Source organism: Papio anubis, chromosome 2, assembly GCF_008728515.1.
Source record: "Papio anubis isolate 15944 chromosome 2, Panubis1.0, whole genome shotgun sequence".
Taxonomy (NCBI): Eukaryota; Metazoa; Chordata; class Mammalia; order Primates; family Cercopithecidae; genus Papio; species Papio anubis.
The window spans coordinates 84,262,772-84,285,811 of record NC_044977.1 but is presented as its reverse complement, the minus strand read 5'-3'; the positions used below and the strand labels follow the sequence as shown (position 1 = coordinate 84,285,811).

Below are 23,040 nucleotides of genomic sequence, written 5' to 3'. Positions count from 1 at the left end.
AGGGAAGAGAGGGAGAGAGAGGAAAAGAAGGAAGTAGGGAATGAAAGTGAGAGAAGTTCAGATGAAGATCTTTTCCCCTCTCCTTTTATTTGTCTTCATTTTTCTTGAACTTGCAAGCATCCAATTTGATAGAAAACCAATGATATCTTTTCTCAGGTCCTCATGTCTGAAGCCAGATAATGACGTCCAGTGCAGACAACTCAGCTTCTGGAAAGAGCCCCAGCAACTCTCCGTGGAGACAAAGAAAAGAAAGGGTGGGGTGAGACAAACCCAGTGGGTGCTCCTTTATTCAACAGCATTCAAGAGCATAACCGCTGCCCCCCATGTGTGGCATAACACACCGCACAGAGTCCATATGGTCAGTGGGCTCAGGGAAGGCTTTGGAGGAAGAGGTAACTCCTGCCCTGGCTTTGGAGGGGCAGAATTTGTACAGGAAGAACCAGAGGCATGGAGAGGGCAGATAAATCTGAGAATGAAAGGAGACGCTAACTGCACAGCTGGCAGGACAGTTTTTCCCCAGAGTGCTTCATGGAATATATTCGATGAACACCATATTCAGAAAACCGAGGATTGAACAGACCTGCACAGGTCTCCTTACTGCAGACCTTCTCAGTGCTTTTCCTATGCAACTGGAGCAGAAGTGGCAAAAGATCCCATTTGTAAATCAAAATGGATTGATTTAGGGGGTAAACAAACAAATGCCTTTGCTTACTAGCTGTGTAAAGTTAGCAAAATGTTCAACTTTGATGAACATGTTTCCTCTTACCTAATATGGAAAAAAAAAATGATAGTCCCAACCTCAGTTGTTATGAGAAGTGAACATTAAAAAGAACACTAAAAAAAAGTGATTAATTCAGTGCTGGCACTTAGTTAACACCAAATGTATTACTGTTGCTGCTTCTGCTCCTGTTGTTTCTATTACTATTATCATCAAGCTATGTCATGAATATAAAAAATGTAACACAGCATTTCTTAAATGGTTTGGTCAATTTTTCATCAGGTATTTTTTGGAATTGCTGGGCCAGCACACAGTGCCTAGCCTATTACACAGTAGGCACTCACTATGGAGGGAATGGGGCAAAAAACTGCCCCTAGCAAAGAACAAATTGCAGGACACTAAAGGGATGCTCTGGGAAAGGTGTTTTTCATTATTTCTTTGGGCAACAGGCCTCTGAGGTCTGGGAGGAGTGACTTCATCTTTTGCTAGAAGAATAAGGGATTGAAAACACAGTGTTCAGCTTTAGGGAAACATCACAAAGAGTTTATTTTGGTACAAGTGTTTGAAGTGACTGTATAATAATGAGCTCACGCCTGCTGCCAGGCGCCAGCCATCAGCTTGAGCCTGCTTGTAGGGCAGTGCACACAGTCCATCACCGACAGCCCCTTCACCAAACATGTGATGCCCACGTGCAGGCAGGATCCCAGAAGACTTGTTCCAAAGATGGCTCTCTCCTCTCAAAGAGAGGACACTGAGGCCCAAACAAGAAATCAGCTGACCTGGGATCCAAAGTGAGCTGAAGACTGAGAGGGCCCAGGAGAAGTCTGTGTCTTCTGGTTTTACTTGGTTGATTCTCTGGCAGGACTTTGAACTGAATCCCAAAGGATACTTTTTATTTTTTTAGTCAACTGCTGCATACATTTTTGGAGATAACCTCATCTGTCATAAGTCACACGCTAATCTCACAAATAGTTACTAGAAATACAAAAGTTTCACGTAAACCCTTCCCCTGAGTACAATACAGAGATCCTGATAAACCTCTCCAGCTTCCCACTGGTTTGTGTATAAAGACATTCTTGACAGAAGTGGAGTTTACTGGAGTGGAGACCTGAACAGATTTGGAATGCGACACTTGTATTTTACCAAACCCAGTACTTACTATCTGTCCACCTGAATTTAAGCATAAGAGTCTACATAGAGTTTGAAGAGGAAATGAAGTCATCTGAAAAAGTAGTTGGAGGGAGAACTTCCCATGGAGTCCACAGCACACAGAAAAGTCTCAAGAGTTAGTGCAGTTTCCAAACTTCAGATTGGGAGGTGGCGATGTGCAGGGCAAACCACAAACTATGGTAAGAAAGACTAGATGCGATTTTTCTAAAATACATATGTGTATACACATACACACATATATATATACAGATATATGCACACACACACGTATCTCAACTGCATGCCATATAAAGAAAGTACATAGTCAGAGATTCTGCATTCAGTTCAATTATTACATTTCATTTTATTTTATTTTAACTGGTAAACCTGGAAGTCATTGGGAATAAAGCACAGTTAATTCTGGAAACTTGTCAGAGTTGAAGAAAGCTTCTAGGACTCTAAAGACTTTTTTGTTTCCAAGAGGGCAGAGTTGCCCAATTCCTGCTACACTAAAAACATAACCAGAGATGATTATTCACAATGATTGCACATTTTCTTCATCATGTTCATTTGAGGCAACAAGTTAAATGATATTGGAATGATATGAACCTTGATGTAACTCCTAAGTTCATCCAACTAGATTTGGCATGTACATTTTGCCACACCCTATCAACACACCCTGCCCCTTGTCCAGAGAATCACTGGACACCCATCACCCCTTCCAGCCCTATCTTCTGAGAGTCAGAGTTCATGTTCATTCACCATGAAATAGGAAGAAAAAAAAAAAAGCTACCACACAATAAAGTTCCTAGAGCATAAAAAACCACAGTAGAGTGTAGATAAAAAAAAACTAAAGGCCCTGAAAGGAAACTTGAGGTGTGAGAGCAAAAGGGATCCCTGGATCTCAAGCGCTTCAATATTGAGAGGTACAGGTTAGGGCAGCAACGGGAAGGCAAAAGGAGGGGGATAAAGGTGGGCAAGGAGAAAAGCTTGAAGCTTCATTAAGTGAGTGGATCAAAAACTTGGAGAAAAGGTTTGGATGCATGTGTCCAAGCCTCTCCCATCCCACCCTACCTCACTGCCCATTATGATGTCTGTGTTTCTGCACATAGATGCACCAGATTTGTTCTGCTCCAGAAAGTAAATTAAGAGTCATTAGATTTGGGAATAAGAGCAGTTCTCTGGGGGCCATGCTCTTAATCTCTGATCAGATCTCTAGGGACTTTTGAGAATGAGGCTTTCCTGCAGCATGATGAAGTTCAGGCAGTTCTTGGGGGATACCCAGTGTGGTATGTGAGAGGGCAAAGAAGTATTAAAGGACTATGAGCCACCAGGATTGGAAGCCAGCAGTGGGACAAAATCAGTAGATGAGCAGGATGCCTTGTTTTGAAATAACTTGGTACTGTAGTCAATGGATTGGTCTGGTGGTTTGGGTGATGGGGCAGAATAAAGGGTTGCAGACCCTGTGTACAGAGAAGAAAATAATATCCCTTGCCTCTCAATAGAGCAACTATACTGACTACCACATTGATGTGATGCTTTCTTTTTTTGAAGTTTAGACAGCCTCAAATCCTAGAATGAGCATCCTTTATAGTAAACTCATTGATTGAATGATTAAGAAATCACTACATATTACTATGTTTTACTGGAAAGAGAAGTTATCCTTGATTTAAGCAAGAAGAAATTATTGGCTTGGGCCTCCTACATTGGAGGAATCAAGCCTGGGATGCGTTTTCAGACAAAATGCCCATTTCATTTCTTAATATTGAGGTACACACAGTCAACAATGAATCAAGTTTTACACTTGGTTCCATATGCTATGCCCTAGGTAATTAAAGTATGCCTTATGGCTAATAAAAATGAAGTTAGAAAGTTAAGACCGAAACAATGTCAGGAAATAACATGTGTGTACAATATGTCACTAACACATTGATAATTTTCAAAAGTGACTTTTTAAAAAGTATTATAAATCTTTCAGAACACAGTGATTTATTAAGCGAAAAGTCTGAACATTTTGCACTATTAAATTTAGCTTTTAAGTTGCTGTGTCACAGGCAGATCTTTTGTTCTCCTAGGTTAAATTTAGCATCCTGCATTTTGTTTTTATCCACAGCTCCATGTTGTATCATCCTGAAGCCAATTTTCTGAACTGCTCAGGAGAAAGGCACTGGGGAATTATCACGAAAATTTCTCTCATGGAATTTGTAATCCAGAAATAGAATTAAATAATCCAACAGTGACTTATTTCCATCGTCTTCCTTGCCTTTTCCCACCTATACATCCTTCTCATAAAATAAACCTTCCCAAGGCATGGAATGAAATGAGTGGGGGAAATGCAGTGGCCAGAGGAAAACCATTTCAGAAACGTGTTTGTTAAACAAGTACAAGCCATAAATTGAGCTTAGAAGGGAAAGGCAGTTAGAAGAAAAACTGAAATTACTGACCTGAGAGTCAAGCTGATTGGAGCAAGGGTGAAAGCAGCAATTTGGAGGATAAGCAGAAAGGAAAAGGGATAGCAAAAGAGAATAAAAGGAAGGAAATGCATTAGTTTTAAACATATAGCCAACAGATGTTACATCAGCAGGTTTATAACCAAACGAAGCAAACTTTTATCTTATATTACCCCCAAAAGCCCTGGGCACACACTGTAAGCTGTTGTATTAAATATCATACCAAAGAAACTGGTATCTGCTCTGATACGTATAATTACAGAAAGCACTGATGGGAACCAGAGGTGTGCTCCCACAGTACAATGACAGCATCAGCCCTTCTCTGGAGGAATATTTATAGAGAAAGTTCCTATCTGTGTGCATATAAAATTTTATTATTTAATAAACTGAAATGGAAACTACTAAGGTATTAGACCTGGGTAAGTGCTCATGTCAGAAAGATTTTTACTTGAACCAGTAAGTTGGATGGATATATCCTATGAGATATTTTTCCTTCATCCCTGAAAACCAAAAGGAGCTGACAATTTGGCTTTCGGTTCAAAGATTTCCATTTTAGATGCTTACAGAGCACTGCACCTAGCAATGATCAAAGACCCTGTGAGGAGGGCTTTTGGTGGCATGCCACCCACCTATCAGCTTCCCCAGCAAGGACAGAGTAACTTCCCAAGCTGAGAGTAATTTTTTTCAGTCAGAAAAATAAGTTCCAACTTCATTACTGAAAATATCAAGTTCTAATACTTTTTGTTTGTATAAAAATATCTAGCATGCCCTTCTCGTTGGTTAAAACAATAATCTCTATTGTCAAGCAAAAAAATAAAATAAAACAAACAAACAAAAAAACCATATTCATCTTCTACAGGAGCACATAGTGGACATTCATTTTGTTGATCTGTAAAATGTCCTTTGCAAAAACAAAGTGGATAAGCAAATACTTTTCCAGCTTTCTGCTCAATGGGGTCCCACCATTCCATACTATAAAAAAGTAGTTTTAGGTATTTCACATGGGAAGGAAAAACAAAACAAAATAAAATAAATCCTCAGGATAAAGCTTAAGCTAGAACATTCAAATGAAAAGAGTGTTGACTACAATGATACAACTGAAAAGAGAAAATTTAAGATTAACCACATGGGGAAAGTGTTGATTTGATAATCCCTTGTATCTGAAATCCCCCTGCCGAGTGTTTTGTGATCATAAATGCGCAACTGATCGAAAATGAGAGTTTTGTCAGGACACGATCACTGTGGGGACTTTGGCAACACTGGCCCCAGCTGCCATTTCAAATCCTTCTGGATCAAAGGTAATTAAATCAAGGTCTGTGGCCAAGCCTTAGGAAATCTTAAACTGAAATAGCAAGCACACATTTCAGAAGTAGTTGCCTCTTTCAAGGGCTCCTAGTTTTCATCAAACTCTCAAAGGTGTCCGTGATGTCCATGACCTTCCCCAAAAAGTTGCTAGGAATGGCGTATAACCATCTGCCCTTGTCTTCAAGAAATTCTTTCAAATACATTAACAAATGTAAGTGAAAATTACCCGGCAAGACACATTGATATCAAAACAAATAAAACTGGCATCAAGTTTTTTCCATGTACCATGAAACTTCTAAAACATATTATCATAATTAAAAAATAGTAATAACACTTAAGTTTATGTTTTGAAAGGAGCTCTGAAAGGCATCAAGGAAATTATGTTAGTACATTATTGAGCAAATCAGAAGAAAAAATAACACTCTCTTCCTCAAACTTAGATAAGGCTCTTTTAGGCATCTAAAATGATTTCTCAGTGTCCAAATGTCTGGTGATATTATTTCTCCAACCAGATAATTAAGTGGAAGTCTGTTTTCCATTCTGATGTTATGTCTTATGAGTGGAACCCCAGGGATCCAGCCTTCTCTCCGCATTGGGGAGGTATGTGATTGAGGGCTCAATTTGGGTATTCTCATCCTCTAGACAAAAACCAACAAAATCCCTTACATATTTAAGATAATTACATGAAAGGTCACCCAACTGATTCCTTCCCATGGGCGGGATGTGAGAAATATAGTGGCAGCAGGTCTGTCTTGACAGATTCTATTAACCTCTCTCTTTCCCCTAAGTCACCAAAGGATTAATTCTGAAACTTTAAATAAAATTCAGAGACCGTGATGGACACTGACACAGAAGTACTACATATTTCACTGCCTCTAAGGTTTAATTAGCCACTAGCTTGTGTAATATACGTGACATCTGACACTGGGGATGGAATAAAGACTTCAGCTGAACTTGGACCAACTCTCAGAGCCTTGCTCAAGGACCACCACCCACCTAGTAGCAAATTTCCCTGAACTGCCTGCAGTCCAAGGCAGAAGCTCCCCACTGGGCCATGCAAGAGTTTACAGGCATAACTGCACGTGGGACCACACTAGAGCAACATGCACTTTAAAAACCAAAACCTTTAATGGCTGATGAGAAACGTCACTCACATAGAATTTAAGAGGGAAATGCACTGTGTAAATGCCAGCCATGTGCTATCTGGAATGGGAAGATTAATAGAATAGAAAGTAAACACATACTGCTTTCTGAGAGAGAGGGGGGCCAGTGTCAAGGTTGTCTGAGTTATTCCTAACCCTGTGCCTTTTGTTGCATACAATTGAAGTTCTGGAATATTTTAGAACATGTGCTCCTTTTAAAAGAGGTCTTTTCACTCTGGTAGGTCACATTACAAGCTAGAGACCACAAATTTATTTCACGTTCAATTTTTGGTTTTCAAAATTACAAATTTTATTGCAAACATTTCTCCATGGCTCCAAAATGGAGATACATGTCACTTTGCTAAGAACTCTAGTTCTCAATATTGTGAGGTATGAATTTTGTAGTTTTATCCAGCAAATGACAATATTGCCCAATTTGAAAAAGGCTGCTTGACAACTGAAGGGAAGATGTTTTTGTCAGAATACACATGTAGCATAGCAGATAATGCTTCAGAAAGGCAGGCCAAGGCTGAGCCTTCTTTTTCCCAAGAAACTTCCCCTCTGAATCTCCACCCCCACCTCCTTAGGGGCCTGGGCTGAGGCTGGAGCTCAGACATTTCCCAGACAATGCTCTGCTGCTGGACCTGAGACACGAGCAGGCAGAGAACTGGGACAGACTCAGGTCCCACCACACGTTTTATGAATTACAGTGCCTGGGAGGCATCAGCTTTAAGGAGAGACAAAGGCAGAGATAAAGAAAATGTGCAGAAAGTGCATAAAGATAAATGCCTGTAAAATCACTGCTGCTTTAATGCATTCCATATTGAAGAAATAAAAATCTGAATATTCTTGATGATTTAAAGGCAATAGTGTCCAGCTAAGATCTGTTTGTCCAATTAGACCATTAAGCTGTTTATATGTAAATGTTTATAATAGCTTGTCCTGATTTTCAATTACAGTTCTGGGGGGCTGGTTTAGTATAGAAAAAATGCCATCTAAACATGAAGCATATCACTTTCTCTCCTGTATGCTAATAAAGAGGTAGATCTCTTGCAGCCCAGCAGCAATGCCTGCTCAGGAAGGCTCTCTGCTGGCTGCATGACTGTTTAGTCCTGCTGTACTAGCTTCTTTCTTCTGGCCCATTAGTGGAAGGGATTGTTCTCAATGGCTCATCTGTCAGCCCTGAGTTCGAATACCGACTTGATTCTTATAAGCTCTGCAACCTGGAGGAAGTTACTTAATCTGTATAAATCATAGTTTCTCATCTGTAAAATGAGAATAATGATAGTTTCTGTATTGTGGGTAAGACTAAAAGGTATATATTATTGCAACTCAAGTGCTTAGCAGAGTACCTGGCACACAGTGAAGCACAGAATATACATACAATATACATACCCTAGTATTACAAATAAAACTACTATAATTATTAATATTATTATCTAGGGCATCCTCCACATAGCTCACCACTTCTCAGAGCAGTGGATTAGGAATCAGGAAACCCACATTACAGTTTTGCAACTTTCTGACTATAGGCCCAATCTCAGGAAGGTCATTTAACTTTTCAAGATCTCAGTTTCCTAGTCAATGAAAGAGACATGATCATAACTTTCCTGTGATCTCATGTCAGTGTTTTAAAGAAAAATTTTGGTTCTAAAATGTAGCTCCAAAATAGATCCATCTAAACTCACAGTGCTCCTTGCGTTTTAAGAACTAGCAGACTAGCAGAACATCCCCACATTTTAAAATTAAAACTAAGCCCTTTAGAGATCTATTTTGGACAGTTACCTCAGAAAAAAACGAAATCCTTGACTTACTGCTAAAATTGATCACACTGAATAAAAATCAGATTATCATCAAACTAATGCTAAAATTATGAAGAGAAATATTAATTGATTTGGAATTTGAATGCACCAAACATTATACCTAAAAATGTTGAAATTTTATTGGAAATTAACCTATTTGTTTAATACAGAGACAAAGTTGAGATTTTTTTTTTCTTTTCTTAGAGAGAGGGGTCTTGACCCCAGGCTGGAGTGCAGTGGCTCATAGTTTACTATAGCCTTGAACTCCTGGACTCAAGTGATCCTCCTTTCTCAGCCTTCTGAGTAGCTGGGACGATAGGCACACATTACCACACCTGGCTAATTATTGTAGATACAAGGTCTCCCTGTGTTGACCAGGCTGGCCTCAAACTCCTAGGCTCAAGCCATCCTCTCACCTTGGCCTCCCAAAGTGCTGGAATTATAGACACGAACCACCATATCTGGCCTTGAGAATTTATTTGTTTTAGCATTTGACTGTTCATAATGATATACATGTTCCGATTTACCTGGGGACCAATTGCTTGCAAAGCTTCATTTGAATAGGTTTTTAGAGATTCACTCACTTCTAACAAGATTCAAGGCCATGAAAGGCTAAGGACAGATGATTGCTTGAGTCCAAGAATTGGAGACCAGCCTGGGTAACACAGTGAGAACTGATCTCTACAAAACATTTTTTAACATTAGCCAGGTGTAGTGGTGTGCACCTGCAGTCCCAGCTACACAGGGGGCTGAGGCAGAAGGATCACTTGAGCCCAGAACTTTGAAGCTGCAGTGAGTTGTGACCATGCCACTGCACTCTAGCCTGCACAGCTGGCAAAAAGTAGAGGCGAAATTTGAACCCAGGTCTTTCTGTCACTGAAGCCCACGATCTTTCCACAAGATGATAGAGAGCTACTCTGTGTATGTCTTGAAGTCCTTTAGGGCTTCACAAGTATCTCGATCAAAGCTGGCTAACATTCACACGTTTGTTCAAAATTTGGTGATCTCTTCCATATGAACTGAATCTGGGAAAGACAAATTCTGCCTTATTGCTGAACCAATAAGAAATCTGCAGAGGTTATGGAGTTATGTAAGATTTTTCAGAAAGCTTTTTTTGCTTACATGAAGTACAGGAAAAAACATTGATAGCAAGCTTATTTTTCACATTCATACTATACATAAATACAATATGGATATGGTTTATCCGAAAATCTAAATACTCTGATTCAACACTCCCTGTTTTTACACAGAATTTGCTATCACGCAGGACCTATTCAAGTATATGTATTTAAAAGGTCCTCTTAAGAGATAAACCTCCAGGATGAATTTGTTGTGATGTGCCAAGAGACATCCAAAGGATATGAGCTCCTTCCTTCTTCCCCTATCTTGAATGAAGAATTCTCAACTATATTCTTCGGTTGTTGTGGTGGTGGTGGTGGTGGTTGTTTGATCAAGACAAAACTAAACCATAAATATTTACCTATGATGGAAAAGAACTGAAGTTTTGGGTAGTCAAAGCCCCAATTTCTTACACACTTCACTGGAAAAAATGCTAGATCATGGACATCACTCAAGAAAGTTGACCACTATTTTCTTTAACACTGAAGAAGTATATAATCCCTCAGAAGATAAGCCAATTGCATTCTTAGCATTCCACAGAAATGTCATCTTTCACAGGCCATATTCCTCATTTATGACTTGTTTCTAACTTGGAATATGAACGTGCAGTCCAAATCCACCATAACCGGAGATGGGCAACCACGCAGTCCATGTTCTCTCACTGTCAACAATTTACATGACTGTAAAATTTACCTCTCCAGTTCTGCGATCTTCTTGTCCTTGTCATTCTTCTCATTCTCCACCTCCTTGAGGATCTCCAGCAACCGGTCCACTTCTGCTTGGGCCTTGCCACACTCGTCGCGGTAGTAAGACGCCTCTTTATCTAGCTGTTTTATTCGGTCTGCAAACTCAGGGTTCATCCTGGAGTCATCTTCAATATTATGTGCCTTCAACATTACATTTGTAAAGAATGCAGTTAAGACAACAATTTAGAGCAATAGATAGTGCTGTCAACAATGGCCCAGAAATTAACTTTGGAAAGAAAATCACCACCAAGATTTATGGGTATATTGTCAGTGAAAAGGCAAAATATAAAAATCACACATTTCAGCTACCTTAGAACAATGTTGGTTTTAAAATAATATTAGAGTTTCACAGGGGAGTTTCTTCAATTACTGATATTTTGTTCCATTAAATGTTGCTACTTTTAGCTTTTCTTTCCACCAAAAAAGTGGGGTTGGAGACTGTGATGTCTTTATTCCCAGTCATGTGACAAGCAGACCTAAGACAATTCAACTCCTCACAGTTAAGGAGGTGATTCATACAAAATGCTTCCATTTCCAATACAAAGACACCAAAACAACACGATATTAGATTATCTTCCAAGAACCATCAAGGGCATATGTAAAGCCAGATAACATATAAGAGACGGATTGACTAATAATTGAACATGTCATCCCACTGAGAAATTTCAGCAGGAAACATAGTTTGAAATGAGGCTTGGAGGTGAGGAAGGGCTTTCCAGCTAACAGTTATACCCATAAATTCTCATTCTCTTAAATAAATTTAACCTAAACCAGGAGGAGGATGAGCTAATTCATGAACAAGTACACAGACGAGAATCTGCAAATACATGCATGGGTGGGTGGCAGCTTCACACACAAGAAAAGACAGGCAACAACACAGCAACAACATTGCAGAATAATTTGCAGCCAAAGTATTTGTGGGTTGTGTGTGAGAGAGTGCGTTACAGCTTTTTTTTTTTTCCCAAAATAAACTTTTGGCTGAAATATTCCCAGACAGATAGAAATAACACTGCACTGCAATGTTTTGCCTACCCCTTGTTTCCCATTATTCCTAATTGACTTCTTCAAAGAGCAGGCAGGGAAAAAACAAGTAGTTTAACAACAGTGCACATTCAACATAGAAAGTTCAGATAAGTCATATATGTATGTATCTTCAAAATCCACCGGTGACATAATCAAATGTTAACAATTTATAAGGACTTAAGTTATTCTGCTGTCTTGCTACATGGAGCAGATATTTATTGTGTTTTAATATACTTTTTTGAAAATTTCAGGGAAAAAACAAGGCAAGCAAGCTACAGCTACTGTGGGATTGAATGAATCATGCATGGTTAGAAAAATTAATACTAATACTACGGTTAGAAGGTTTGACAGTCTTTGCAATGGTTTAGTAGAAAAAAAATTCAAAAATTAGTATAAATAAAATAAATTTCATATGACAAAATAATCATTTTAGAAATAATATTTTTGCATGTAACATATTATTTAAGCATGAGGATAAAGGGGAAAAAGTTGCTTTCATGTTCTTAAATCTAAGATTTCCTTATTTAAGAAATAAACTCAACTATACAAAAAAAAGCTTGAGAAAAATGTGTCAATTCAACACACTATCAGATACTGGTTTATTCCCTTTTACCAACATTTTTCAGAAACCATTTATTTTCATTTATTTACTATGCACTCTGTGTTTCATTATAATAGATTATTAAACTTTTTCAGTATAATTAAAATAATCTGAAAGAGAATCCTGAGCTAATATACCTTTAGGAGTATATTTATCTAATAATTTCCTTTTAAGCTTAAGTAATGAATATTTAAATTTCCTAATCTCCACTTTAAAAATGTAGAGCAGAAATCCTATTTTAAAAGAAAGTAACTACTCCATATACCTGTTTCAATTTGTGATAATATGAATCATTACTTTTGTTAGAGAAAAGCATTTAAAATATACAGCTTTTAAATAGCTAAAGAAAAAAAAACTTTGTGTTAACCTCTCTTTCACTTTTATACTGTATTACGATTCTTTTACAGCAGTTAAAAACCTTTTCATGACATTTCTTGAACTATCCAACCAATGCTATTAAGATTTTTTAAAAAGAATTAATGAACTGAGTAATAAGCAGCTGGAAGCACTCAAAACAAATGAATAAATATATTTTGATTGCCTGTTTCTTATGAGAGTTAAAATTCCTTTCCTGATGCTGATTTTCAAAAGTTCACAAATAGTTAGCAGTTAGCTGCTGTGGCTTATTTTAGTTGTTGTTTTTATTGTTATTACTATTTGTCTCTTTTTAATAAGTGGGTACAGGATTACTAGTTGTAAGACCAAGATTCTAAATCCAGTCCTGCATCTTATATTTACATAAGATTAGGCAAATTCATTAGCCTAAAAACCGTGAAAACTACAAAATGACAAACATGGGGGAAGATATTATTCACTTTTGTTTTTATTATAATTATTATTTCATAATATGCATCCCAGAAATACAGCTTGTTATTCAGCTAAGTTAATAGATTTATTTGGTTTTCATTGACAAGATACTACATACTCCTTATAAAAAAAAAAAAAAAAAAAAAAAAAAGCCTCCCTGATAGGTTTACAGAGACAGCATAGTCTGCTAGTGATGGTATGTACACATATTCCTTATTTTAGCTCCATGAAGAAAAGAGGATTATCCAAGGCCACTTTTCAACATTGGGTGAAATCAGATGAGTTCATAGTCTTTTCAAACAAGTAAATAAGTATGGTGAAAGGACTCATGGGATGTTTAGAGGCACAGAAAGCCTAGTAAAAAAAAGTGCCTTAATCTAGACTGTACTACTGCTGATATCATATGCTGAAGTTAGGTCATGTTATTAGAATGAAGACCAGAGCCGAGTTTACAGCTGGCCCAGTATCTATTATTAATAGATCATACTTCAAGTGCTAATGAGACTTTTAAAATAAATAGACAACCTCAGCCAGGTGCGGTGGCTCACGCCTGTAATCCCAGCACTTTGGGAGGCCAAGGTGGGTGGATCATGAAGTCAAGAGATCGAGACCATCCTGGCCAACATGGTAAAACCCCATCTCTACTAAAAATACAAAAATTAGCTAGGCACTGAGGCACGCGCCTGTAGTCCCAGCTATTCGGGAGGCTGAGGCAGGAGAATTGCTTGAACTCGGGAGGCGGAGGTTGCAGTGAGCCAAGATCACGCCACTATACTCCAGCCTGGCAACAGAGCGAGACTCCATCTCAATCAATCAATCAATCAATCAAATGAATAGACAACCTCAAGAATACCTGTGAATTAAATCTCTCTATCTCTATATCAGTATCTACTGATTTCCAGGCAAAAGAACTTATGTCAAGCCACTTTCAATCTTGGTGCCAGAATTCTTGGAAGGGCTACTAAAATATCATTTAAAATGTTTTTAAATCAATAGAAAGCTTTAAGGAAAAGTCATATAAAGATGACAGGGAAACAGCTGCTTCTTGGATCATTACTAGGGTCCATGTAAAGACTCAATGAAAGAGAGTTTCACATGACTGGGAAGGCTGGTGAGTCCCCAACTAAGCTTAGGTATTGGAGGCAAAAGCCTCTAAAGGATTTACAAAAGATATTGTATATAACCAGCTCTATTCAGCCTGAGTCACAGTTTTTCAGAGGATGGGCTGAAATTTTTAACTAGTAACCAGCATGGATGTGTTCTACCACGATCTACAGACATGAATGATTCTATACTAAATAAAATAGTGGAGGAAATTGAGCTTTTTAAACCAATGCTTCCTTCAAAATCATGAGTCCTGAGCTTCCTCCAAAAATGGAATGAAATAAGCACTTTATTTGTATTTAGGCAATATTCTCGCCTTTTCAAATCACAACATGAGTTCTTTAATCTGGACTGGTAGCTCCTAACAGAGATCAAAAGTAGGTAACAGACTTGGATCTAACATACTTTAGACACTACAGCGAAAAAAATAGATTTGAATAAATCATGATCACAGTAAATTCCAAACATGGCATTCTAATGAATTCAAGACATAAATTGAAAATGCACAGTAATATTTTTCCTTAAGAATCTGTTGGTTTGCAGTTAGCTCCCCAACAAGGTCCGGGAGGGCTTGCCCATTCTATACTTCTAAGGAACATCAACTTTGTCTTCCTATTGTCATTAGTCAGGAATTTACCTCTTAAAAACACAAATTGGTGTGAGTTTTCTTTTGATGGCTTCAGATCTTATTTACCATGAATATAGCAAGCTCATCGTCACTTTCAAGGACATCCACCAGTCATTAAAACTAAAGGAATATCAATAAGCATTCTTTCACTAATATAGAGATTTAATTCCACTGATTAAACAGGTCAGTTTAAAGGCAAATCCAGGTATCTGATTCTGCTCAAAAATACGTCTTAAAACATTTAGAGCAACTTTCAAGCATCTTATAGAAACACAAAAAAATGTGGAAAGGACATTTCAGAAATGTCTGCATTGCATATTACATCAGTAAGTTTTGAGGGACTCCCAATTATGTTTCTTGTATTTCCATATGTAAGGAAATTTCCCCACAAATGGGAATAATCAAAACAAACTCTGGAGCCTCACTGATGTGGGTAGGCCTCTGGGTTTTGATGTGAACTGACTTTAAAAGCCTAGATCAGGCATTAAGAGAACTCTGACCATGGCTTGGGATGAGCAATACATAAACCTATAGTTACAATAACCTAGTAGTTATTTTAGTGAAAGAATTTATAACTACTTCAGGAAATAAGGCAAAACTTCGGATTAATATTATATCTAAATGGAAGTTAAGAAGCCAAAAATGGCTAAAGCCAAACTATGGGGTTGTCAAGTATCAAAATCATACAAGTTTATCTACATTTAATCTTATAAAGACTGGTCATTGATTATTTCCAATAAAATGGCAGTTCATCATTTCAGATCCCTAGAAAGGAAAGTATTAATTTTGGTCCAGAAACCTGCTGTGAAACAAGGCAGGGAACTTTCAATTATTATATTATATAACACGTTCCCTTTGAAATAGACCCTACCAATTTTAATTAAAAATCAATTCCCTCAAAATAAACAAATAATTACTCATGACCATAAAATAAAAACAGAATGTTAACCAATGTATTTGATGACTTTTCTTCCCTGCTGTTTCTGGGTTTTAGCAATAATTTGCTAAATTTAGGCAGTGTAGAAATATGATTCTCGACTGTGGCGTGTTGGTGGTTTAATGTCCATTGACAGCGCTTTAATATTCCTCTCATATCTTAACAGCAGGACAGGGAATAGAAACTATTCTAAAAATTATATTTGACTACAGTCTTCCAAAAGAAATTTCAATATTCTCATAATTCTAAGTTATAAACGAAATATTATATTTTAAAAGAAAATTTTTAAGGTAATTGTAGAGTTATATGTTATAACATATTATACATTATATATATGTTATATATAACATATTATACATTATATATATGTTATATATAACATATTATAACTCTATAATAGACTGATTGATATAACTCTATTATAGACTGATGAAACACACATATTATTGTTTAGAATTAAGAACCAAGGGAAGAAAAAGAACACAACTGAAGATAACCTGCACAGTGTTTATAATAATAAGACAAAACTCCAGGAGTAGAATGATAGTTAAGCTGCAGAACGGTTATAAGAAAAATAACAATATCAAGGCAAAACTTTCAGTTCCTAATTTAGAAAATTAAATTTCATTTAAAATACAATGAATCAATACCGGGCATCATAGCTGAGACTAAATAATACATTTGGAAACTAATAATGATATATTTTGAAATGTTATACATCTTAGTTGTTTTTTTTTTTTTGGTAGAGATGGGGTTTGCTATGTTGCCCAGCCTGGTCTCCAACTCCCAAGCTCAAGTGATCCTCCAGCCCTGACCTCCCAAAGTGCTAGGATTACAGGCATGAGCCACCACACCCAGCCCCTATATATCTTAGTTCTAAAGGAAATTATTCACTCATAATTCAAGCTAACTGCATTCAGAATATTCAAAAATTTGCATATTAAAACAACCATACCAAAAAAAATTCTTTTCATAGATGGAACAAATAGGGTATGTATAAATAAATACAAATAAATATTCAAAATTATTCTTGTGTCTCTCTCTCTCGCTCTCTCTCTGTCACACACACACACACACACACACACACACAAAAGAACAACTGTATGCTTAATACTTTCAAAGATTCCCCAAACAAAACTGTAATTATTAATGTAATCCTTTCTAATTATGGGATTTCCTAAAATTAGCAATGTGGAGAACTGAGGTAATTATCTGGATGTCCTCAAACAAAGCATGTGGCTTCAAATGTTGAGTGTTATTGCAAATATTAGTTGAGTTTTTTAGACACTGAAAGCATGGATCAATTATAGGGTGTGTGTTTGTATGTATACATATGTTTACACATGCTATGTGCATGCCTGGAATTATCTCTTAAATAGTTGCAACTTTCCGCTGTGCTGGGAGATAACTGGTTTAAGAGTGAATCAAATACTTTTCAGAAATAGGCTTTAAAAATCATAAAAAGAAACTGCTATATCCAAACAATGACTGTGAAAGCATTTATAATTCAGCCCATTATGTTCCTGGGATTATACCGTCCTGTAATGACCTACAAAACAGTAAGACCTCACGGAACATTAACAAGAATTTTTTCTATCTCTCTGGAATGAAAAATGCCTGCTTTTTGGCTTTTGTTATGTTTTTTGTAAACACTTATGTAAAATGTGAACCCTGCTAAATATGTATTGAGAAGAGATAGGATTTCAAATGGATAACTACTAGGGATTGGGGGCCCCAATGGTGGGGAACATCAGAGGTGTCTCAAATGTGCCCTGGCCAACAGCAAGGTTGTGCCCAGTGCCTACAAATCAGTCATTTGCCTTGTACCAACAAGGGTATTCTATGAAGCACTAAACTGAGGGACCCAGAAGGTCTGGAGATTTATTAAAATTTTTTGAAAGACTCCTGATACCATCTCTGCCTAAAATGACCACAAGGGCTACAGCAAAGAAGGTATTTGAGACTGATGAAACACATATTATTTGTTTAGAATTAAGAATCAAGGGAAGAAAAAGAACTGAAGATAACCTGCACAGTGTTTACAATAATAAGACAAAACTCCAGGAGTAGAATGATAGTTAAGCTGCAGAAAGGTTATAAGAAAAATAATGATATCAAGGCAAAATTTTAGGTTCCTAAGAAATGTCATTAGATATCACTTTGTGCAATAGAGTGACTAAAGTAAAAGGAGATAAAAAGTAAAAGGTTCCTTTCTACTCTAGAAATAATAATACTTGCAGGAGCACTTAAAAGTTTAATCCTTGTTCACTCTAATGTAGTGTAGACTGTCAGACATAGAATTGACTATAAAATTATCTTATTTAACAAAAAACAACTATACTATAATTCACCAAAAATTTGTTAGGTGGCCATATAGAAAATAAACATACAAGAATAAAAGAAATTTCCTAGCTATCAATAACTGATTAGAAAATAAAATAATAAATATATCATTCACAATAGCAACCTAAAAATTAAATATATATAGATATGCTTAAGACTATCTTTAAGAAGAAATATCATGGATCTGTAACAGGAAAATATTAAAATTTCACTGTAAAAAAACCACTGGAATAAATACAAGTTGGATCATGTTTATGAATGGAAAAAAATAATATTGGGAACATATCAATAATTCTAAAATTATTTTATAGATTAAATATAATTAAAATCAACAATTTTGCATTTTAATTGACAAAGTAATCCTAAAATTTACTTGGAATGATAGACAATTAAAGGCTAAAAACTTCAAACAAAATAAGACAAAATGAAAAGCAGAAAGAATTAAGGTGTAATTTGTTTTACTAGATATTTAAAAATATAATAAAGACACAATAGTTAAAATGTTGACCCAACAAATTAGAGACATCGATAAAACTGAACAGATGCTTAGAAACTAAGACATTCACCCAAATGAGAACATCATATTCAATAAAACAGTAACAAGATCAGTGGACAAAGAGAGAACTGTTTGATATATGGTGCTGGATAATCAGTTGATAATTTAGAAAAATATAATTAGAACCTCACCTCTCAACATAAATAAAAATAAACTAAAGATGGATAAAGGGCTTAACTTGATATAAAAAGCAACATTAAAACATTTTAAATATAGGTAAGTGAAATCAGAGAATACTTTCCAGAATAAAGGCAGTGAGGAAAGCCTAAAGAAAAGCGCAGGTCAATAACCTAAAAATTGTTCTCTATATACATAAAAAAAATTCAAGCTAAATAAAACTGTCACAAATCTGGCAAAAATTCTATATAAAACACAGAATAACTCATATAAACTAATGAACAAAACAGTAAGCTCAAAAGCAAGTGCTCAACTGATTTAAACTGTTTACATAAGAAAAAATACAAAAAGCTAATAAATGTACTGAAAAACCTCAACTTCAGTAGCAATTAAAGAAAGAAAAGTTAAAAAGGAAAAAATTTTCCACCTAAGCTTGTGTCAAAGTTATGTACAATGCCAATTCTCAATGTTGGCCAAGGTGCGGCAGAAAGGCCATCTTTAATCAGTGCTGGAAGAAGCATGCTTTGGTAGAATTCCTCGGAAACTCAACATAGTAGGAACTATTGGGATCTTTTCAAATCACTGGCGCAGGAAGGAGGCAGGCACAGTGGCACATGTTTGTAGTCTCAGCAACTCCAGAGGCTGAGGCAGGAGGATCCCTTGAGCCCAGGAGTTTGAGACCAGTCTGGGCCACATAGTGAGACCTCGTCTTAAGTTTAAAAAAAAAAAAAAAAAAAAGATGTTGGGGGAAGAAATTACCAACATTAGGGGAAAAAGCAAATAGAGTAGAATAGTATACAATCATTAAAATAGTATTTTGGAGGAATAGTTCATTATATGAGAAAATTCTAATAATGTAAAAAAATATATATAAACCTAAATAAACACTTTGAAGTAGAGTGTTAGATAAGGAAAAGAAAAAGGAACACGAGAGAGAGAAGGAAAGAAGGAGTAAAGGGAAGGAGAAGGCAAGAGGAGAGAGGAAAGAAGAAAAGAAAAAGAGAGAAAAAGAACAGCAACAACAAAAATATGTCCAGGTGGAGAACAATCCAAATGTTCCAGCAATTATTTCTGTGCCATGAGATGTCCTATTTTTTAATTTTCCTCTATAGCCTTCCATATGTTTGCAAATTCTCAACTGTAACCATATATTATTTTTATAACTAAGAAAAACATAGTCATTTTTAAAAGACAATTAAGGGTAGAAAATCCATCATGCTGCATCCCTATCAGTCCAAAAAAGAATTAGACACCGAGACAGGGGGAGTTAAAATAATGAGAGTTTGGCTATATTCCCGGGATGCCAAACCAATGGGTTAGTTTAATTAACTTGAGGAGAAAAGTCAGTCAATGACTTTTGAATTAGTCACTGAAAAGACTGAAAAGTTCACAGTGGCATATTAGAGACGCACCACTGGGGTGAAGTGAAGTAAAAGTTGATGATGCCATGTCACTGATATTTCTAGAAATGGTCTAAAAGCTAACTAAGAGTTATTTCTTTGGTCCTCCCTATCCTGACAGGGAGAGTGAACTCCTAGCATGGTCCTGCTATATTTTTGCTGCTGCAGAAACAAGGTTCTCCCCATCTGTCCTGCACACACCCAAAACATGACATTCTTTGGTTTTCTTCCTGTTCCTAACTAGTAAGTATGAAACAACTGTGGTGGAATTATTTCGCTCATTTTTTAAACAACATTTTTTAAACACTCATTTTTCCCAGAGTGAGTTTTCGAGCTTGAAGATATTCCAACCTTATTTGTCTTTCTTCACATCTCCACTGTCTTGAGCCTGCTTATTAGCACTTATATTCAAACGTTAAGGGAAAAGAACTTGAACTGATTATTTTTTGCTTCTCTGCTAAAATCCGCATTTTGAAAAAGAGGTTAACAAAGATGCTCCAGCAGGGTTTTAGGAATTCTGTTTGCAAAAATAAAATGTGTTGTAAAGAATGGAGGGTGGAGGCTGAATCTAACTAAGTACACCTGAACATCTTGCAGCTCAAGCTGTATGTATCCTGAAGCAGTGGCTTAACAAATAAAAAGTTGTTGGTGGAATTGTTTACTTTACCTATATGCTATTCATTTTTTCCATAAGGGGATTTATACATAGGAGGTGATTAGAATGCATGATAGCACAGATCGCATCTGCCAAACGATAAACTCTAGCCACCTTTAAGAAATATTTTCCCAGTAAGCCACTTAAGTTCACAGAACAAAAAAGCTTTTCTTCTTTAATAAGTTAAAAACAAACTGCTTCATCTATTAATAAATGCACACATGTCACTAGGATAAAAAAAATTCGTGGTGGCACCTGGATCATTTTAGAAATATTTTTACTAGTTACCTGTTTTTTCGTTTTTTCGTTTTTTTTTTTTTTTGTACTCTATTAAGCTATAATCGGAATTGTTACTATCTGTTATTAGGAGACTATATTATGGTTTGTCCTCAGCCAAATGGCATGCTTTTAACTGTTACGAATCCACAGTAATGTTAGGTATTTACCAATCTCAAAGACCATAGCTCTATTTTTAAATCTAAACCTGTTTTAACTTCTATCACTTGAATAAAACATTGAATTGTTTGCTGTTTTACAAATGTTGTTATCCCTTTCAGCCTAGATATGCTTGTGTTTGAAGGATTTAAGGAACAGTTCCATAAGCCTAGATCTTCAGCTGACTTCTGTTTTTCTACAGTCCTTGGGGTGAGGTTAAGAAGGAGGTAATATCAGAGTTGGCAATATTTTCTTGAGTTATTAATTTTTAAATTTCACATTCATAAGAAATGGCAGTGGCCTCAGCACAGATCATTTCTTTTGACAGAACGGAAAGGGGAAGAAACTCGTAAATATTTTCAAAACCTCCCCAGTATGGCACACCGTGACTGGTGATCAATGGATCCTCATGCTTTGATATGTTACAGCGGGAACTTTCAGAAATGACTTACTGGGTTGTACATCTGATTGAACAACTGCTCAGCTTGCTACATTGCAAAGTTGGGGAGGCATTGAGGCACAGACAGGGAAAGAAGGAAAGATCCAGAAAAACAGCATTAGCTCAACAAATTCAGTGCATTCGCACAGACGAGTTGGTCATTAAAAAAGAAGAAATTTCAGTTTCTAAACATTCCACAGTGAAAGTGAGATGCTCTAGGGAAATACAAATGTTGACTTTGGCTCCTAAAAAAGAATAGCTGGAATAAGAAATTTAAGGTTTGTGTTACTTTCCCTTTCTCGAGTTAAATAACCCATGAAATAAAGAAAGCTGTCCACTTTTGATGATACATGAAGTGCTGGCCTCCAGCAATGAATCAGAAGAAGTACTTTTGGCTAAGTCTGCAATTTATTACCTGAACTTCAAAGATGGTAATAATAAAAGATTAATTAAATCTTATCATTGAATTTATAGCTCTTCTTTTATATTAACACAAGCCTGAATTTTCTATTCAGTCTATCTTCAGAAAAATACAGATTAGCAAACAGCAGGTTAGCAACAGCAAAATATCAGTAAGACTTTATCGGATTAACTTAAATGGGAAAAGAAAAAAATTTAAATCAGCAGGACCAAAATACAGTATTATCCATTGCCTACTACCAGTTTCTACTGTTGTCTCAGGATTAATAGAAAATACAATTTTCAAAGATATTCTATTGTGTTCCAAGTGCTTTAGAATCTATAATATTTTCTTGTCTATTTTGTGTTGAAGATTTAAATTTTTGTGGATTTAAATATGCTGAATATTATTTTAAATAGCATTCTCAAGTTATAATTTCTAAATACCTGCACTATTTATCTGGGGCTCAATGTCAAGGTGTAGAAGGTGAAATATTGTAGAAACTATTACTTTGCTTCAAGCTAAGACACACTTTTTAAGAGCCTCAATTACTTTTTCCTTCAACTTGAAGGAAGTAAAAGACAACGTTATCATGGTTTAAAGAAACTCCCTCCTCAAGTATAATATCAATTGAAAAATTACTAAAAAGCATAAATCATATTTTGAATTGCCATTGCTTCTCAACTGATTTCTAGTCACATAGGCTAAGTTTACTCCCCCATTTTGAACCTCAAACACTCTTTTGAAAGACAAAATGATCCATACGTCAATTATCAGTCTCTTCTCAACTCTTGGGTATCTATTTAAGATTGATGAATGCACTTAATTATAAAGCACACTCATAATGTGCAATTATGCATTAGTTGGTTAGTATCATTTTGTCAGCCTCACTAATATCAGTAACAACTTCCTCAGACATGAACATTTATAAATAGTGGGATGGAATGTATAAGGGAGTTCCTTTTCTGCCTATAAGCATTTGTCATCATGAAGTATTTGAAGGCATCTTAAATTAACACAGTATCATAAAGGGTTAAAGTAATTATGTGTGTGAATGTTCTCCACAGACTTTTACGTAAAAACTCCCTTTACCAATGTCAAGCATTGTTTATAAGACAAAAATAAGTTTAAATCACCATTTGGATTTCATTGCCACTGGCAGAC

The 23,040-nt window shown here is 36.2% G+C and overlaps 1 protein-coding gene and 1 long non-coding RNA gene across 14 annotated transcripts in view; one reads left to right on the top strand and one right to left on the bottom strand.

Annotated features, from left to right (window-relative positions):
• ERC2 (ELKS/RAB6-interacting/CAST family member 2) overlaps positions 1 to 23,040 on the bottom strand; it is a 1,259,367-nt gene that overhangs the window by 761,734 nt on the left and 474,593 nt on the right. For 10 of the 13 annotated variants that reach the window (XR_001899786.3, XR_001899782.3, XR_001899781.3 and 7 more), the window contains 4 exons: positions 21,490 to 21,525; positions 11,464 to 11,493; positions 10,379 to 10,572; positions 4,312 to 4,323 (listed from right to left, as the gene is read on the bottom strand). Coding sequence is in view for 10 of the 13 variants with exons in the window: in XM_031662799.1 (XP_031518659.1) it covers positions 4,312 to 4,323; positions 10,379 to 10,572; positions 11,464 to 11,493; positions 21,490 to 21,525 (272 nt within the window). In the remaining 3 variants the exon portion in view is untranslated. The remainder of the gene's footprint in view (positions 1 to 4,311; positions 4,324 to 10,378; positions 10,573 to 11,463; positions 11,494 to 21,489; positions 21,526 to 23,040) is intronic. The other 3 variants (XM_017955369.3, XM_017955374.3, XM_017955375.3) reach the window with 3 other exon arrangements.
• Positions 3,182 to 4,107, top strand: LOC116273650. The gene is made up of 2 exons (XR_004181953.1): positions 3,182 to 3,266; positions 3,981 to 4,107. It is a non-coding gene; the product is annotated as an uncharacterized LOC116273650 (long non-coding RNA).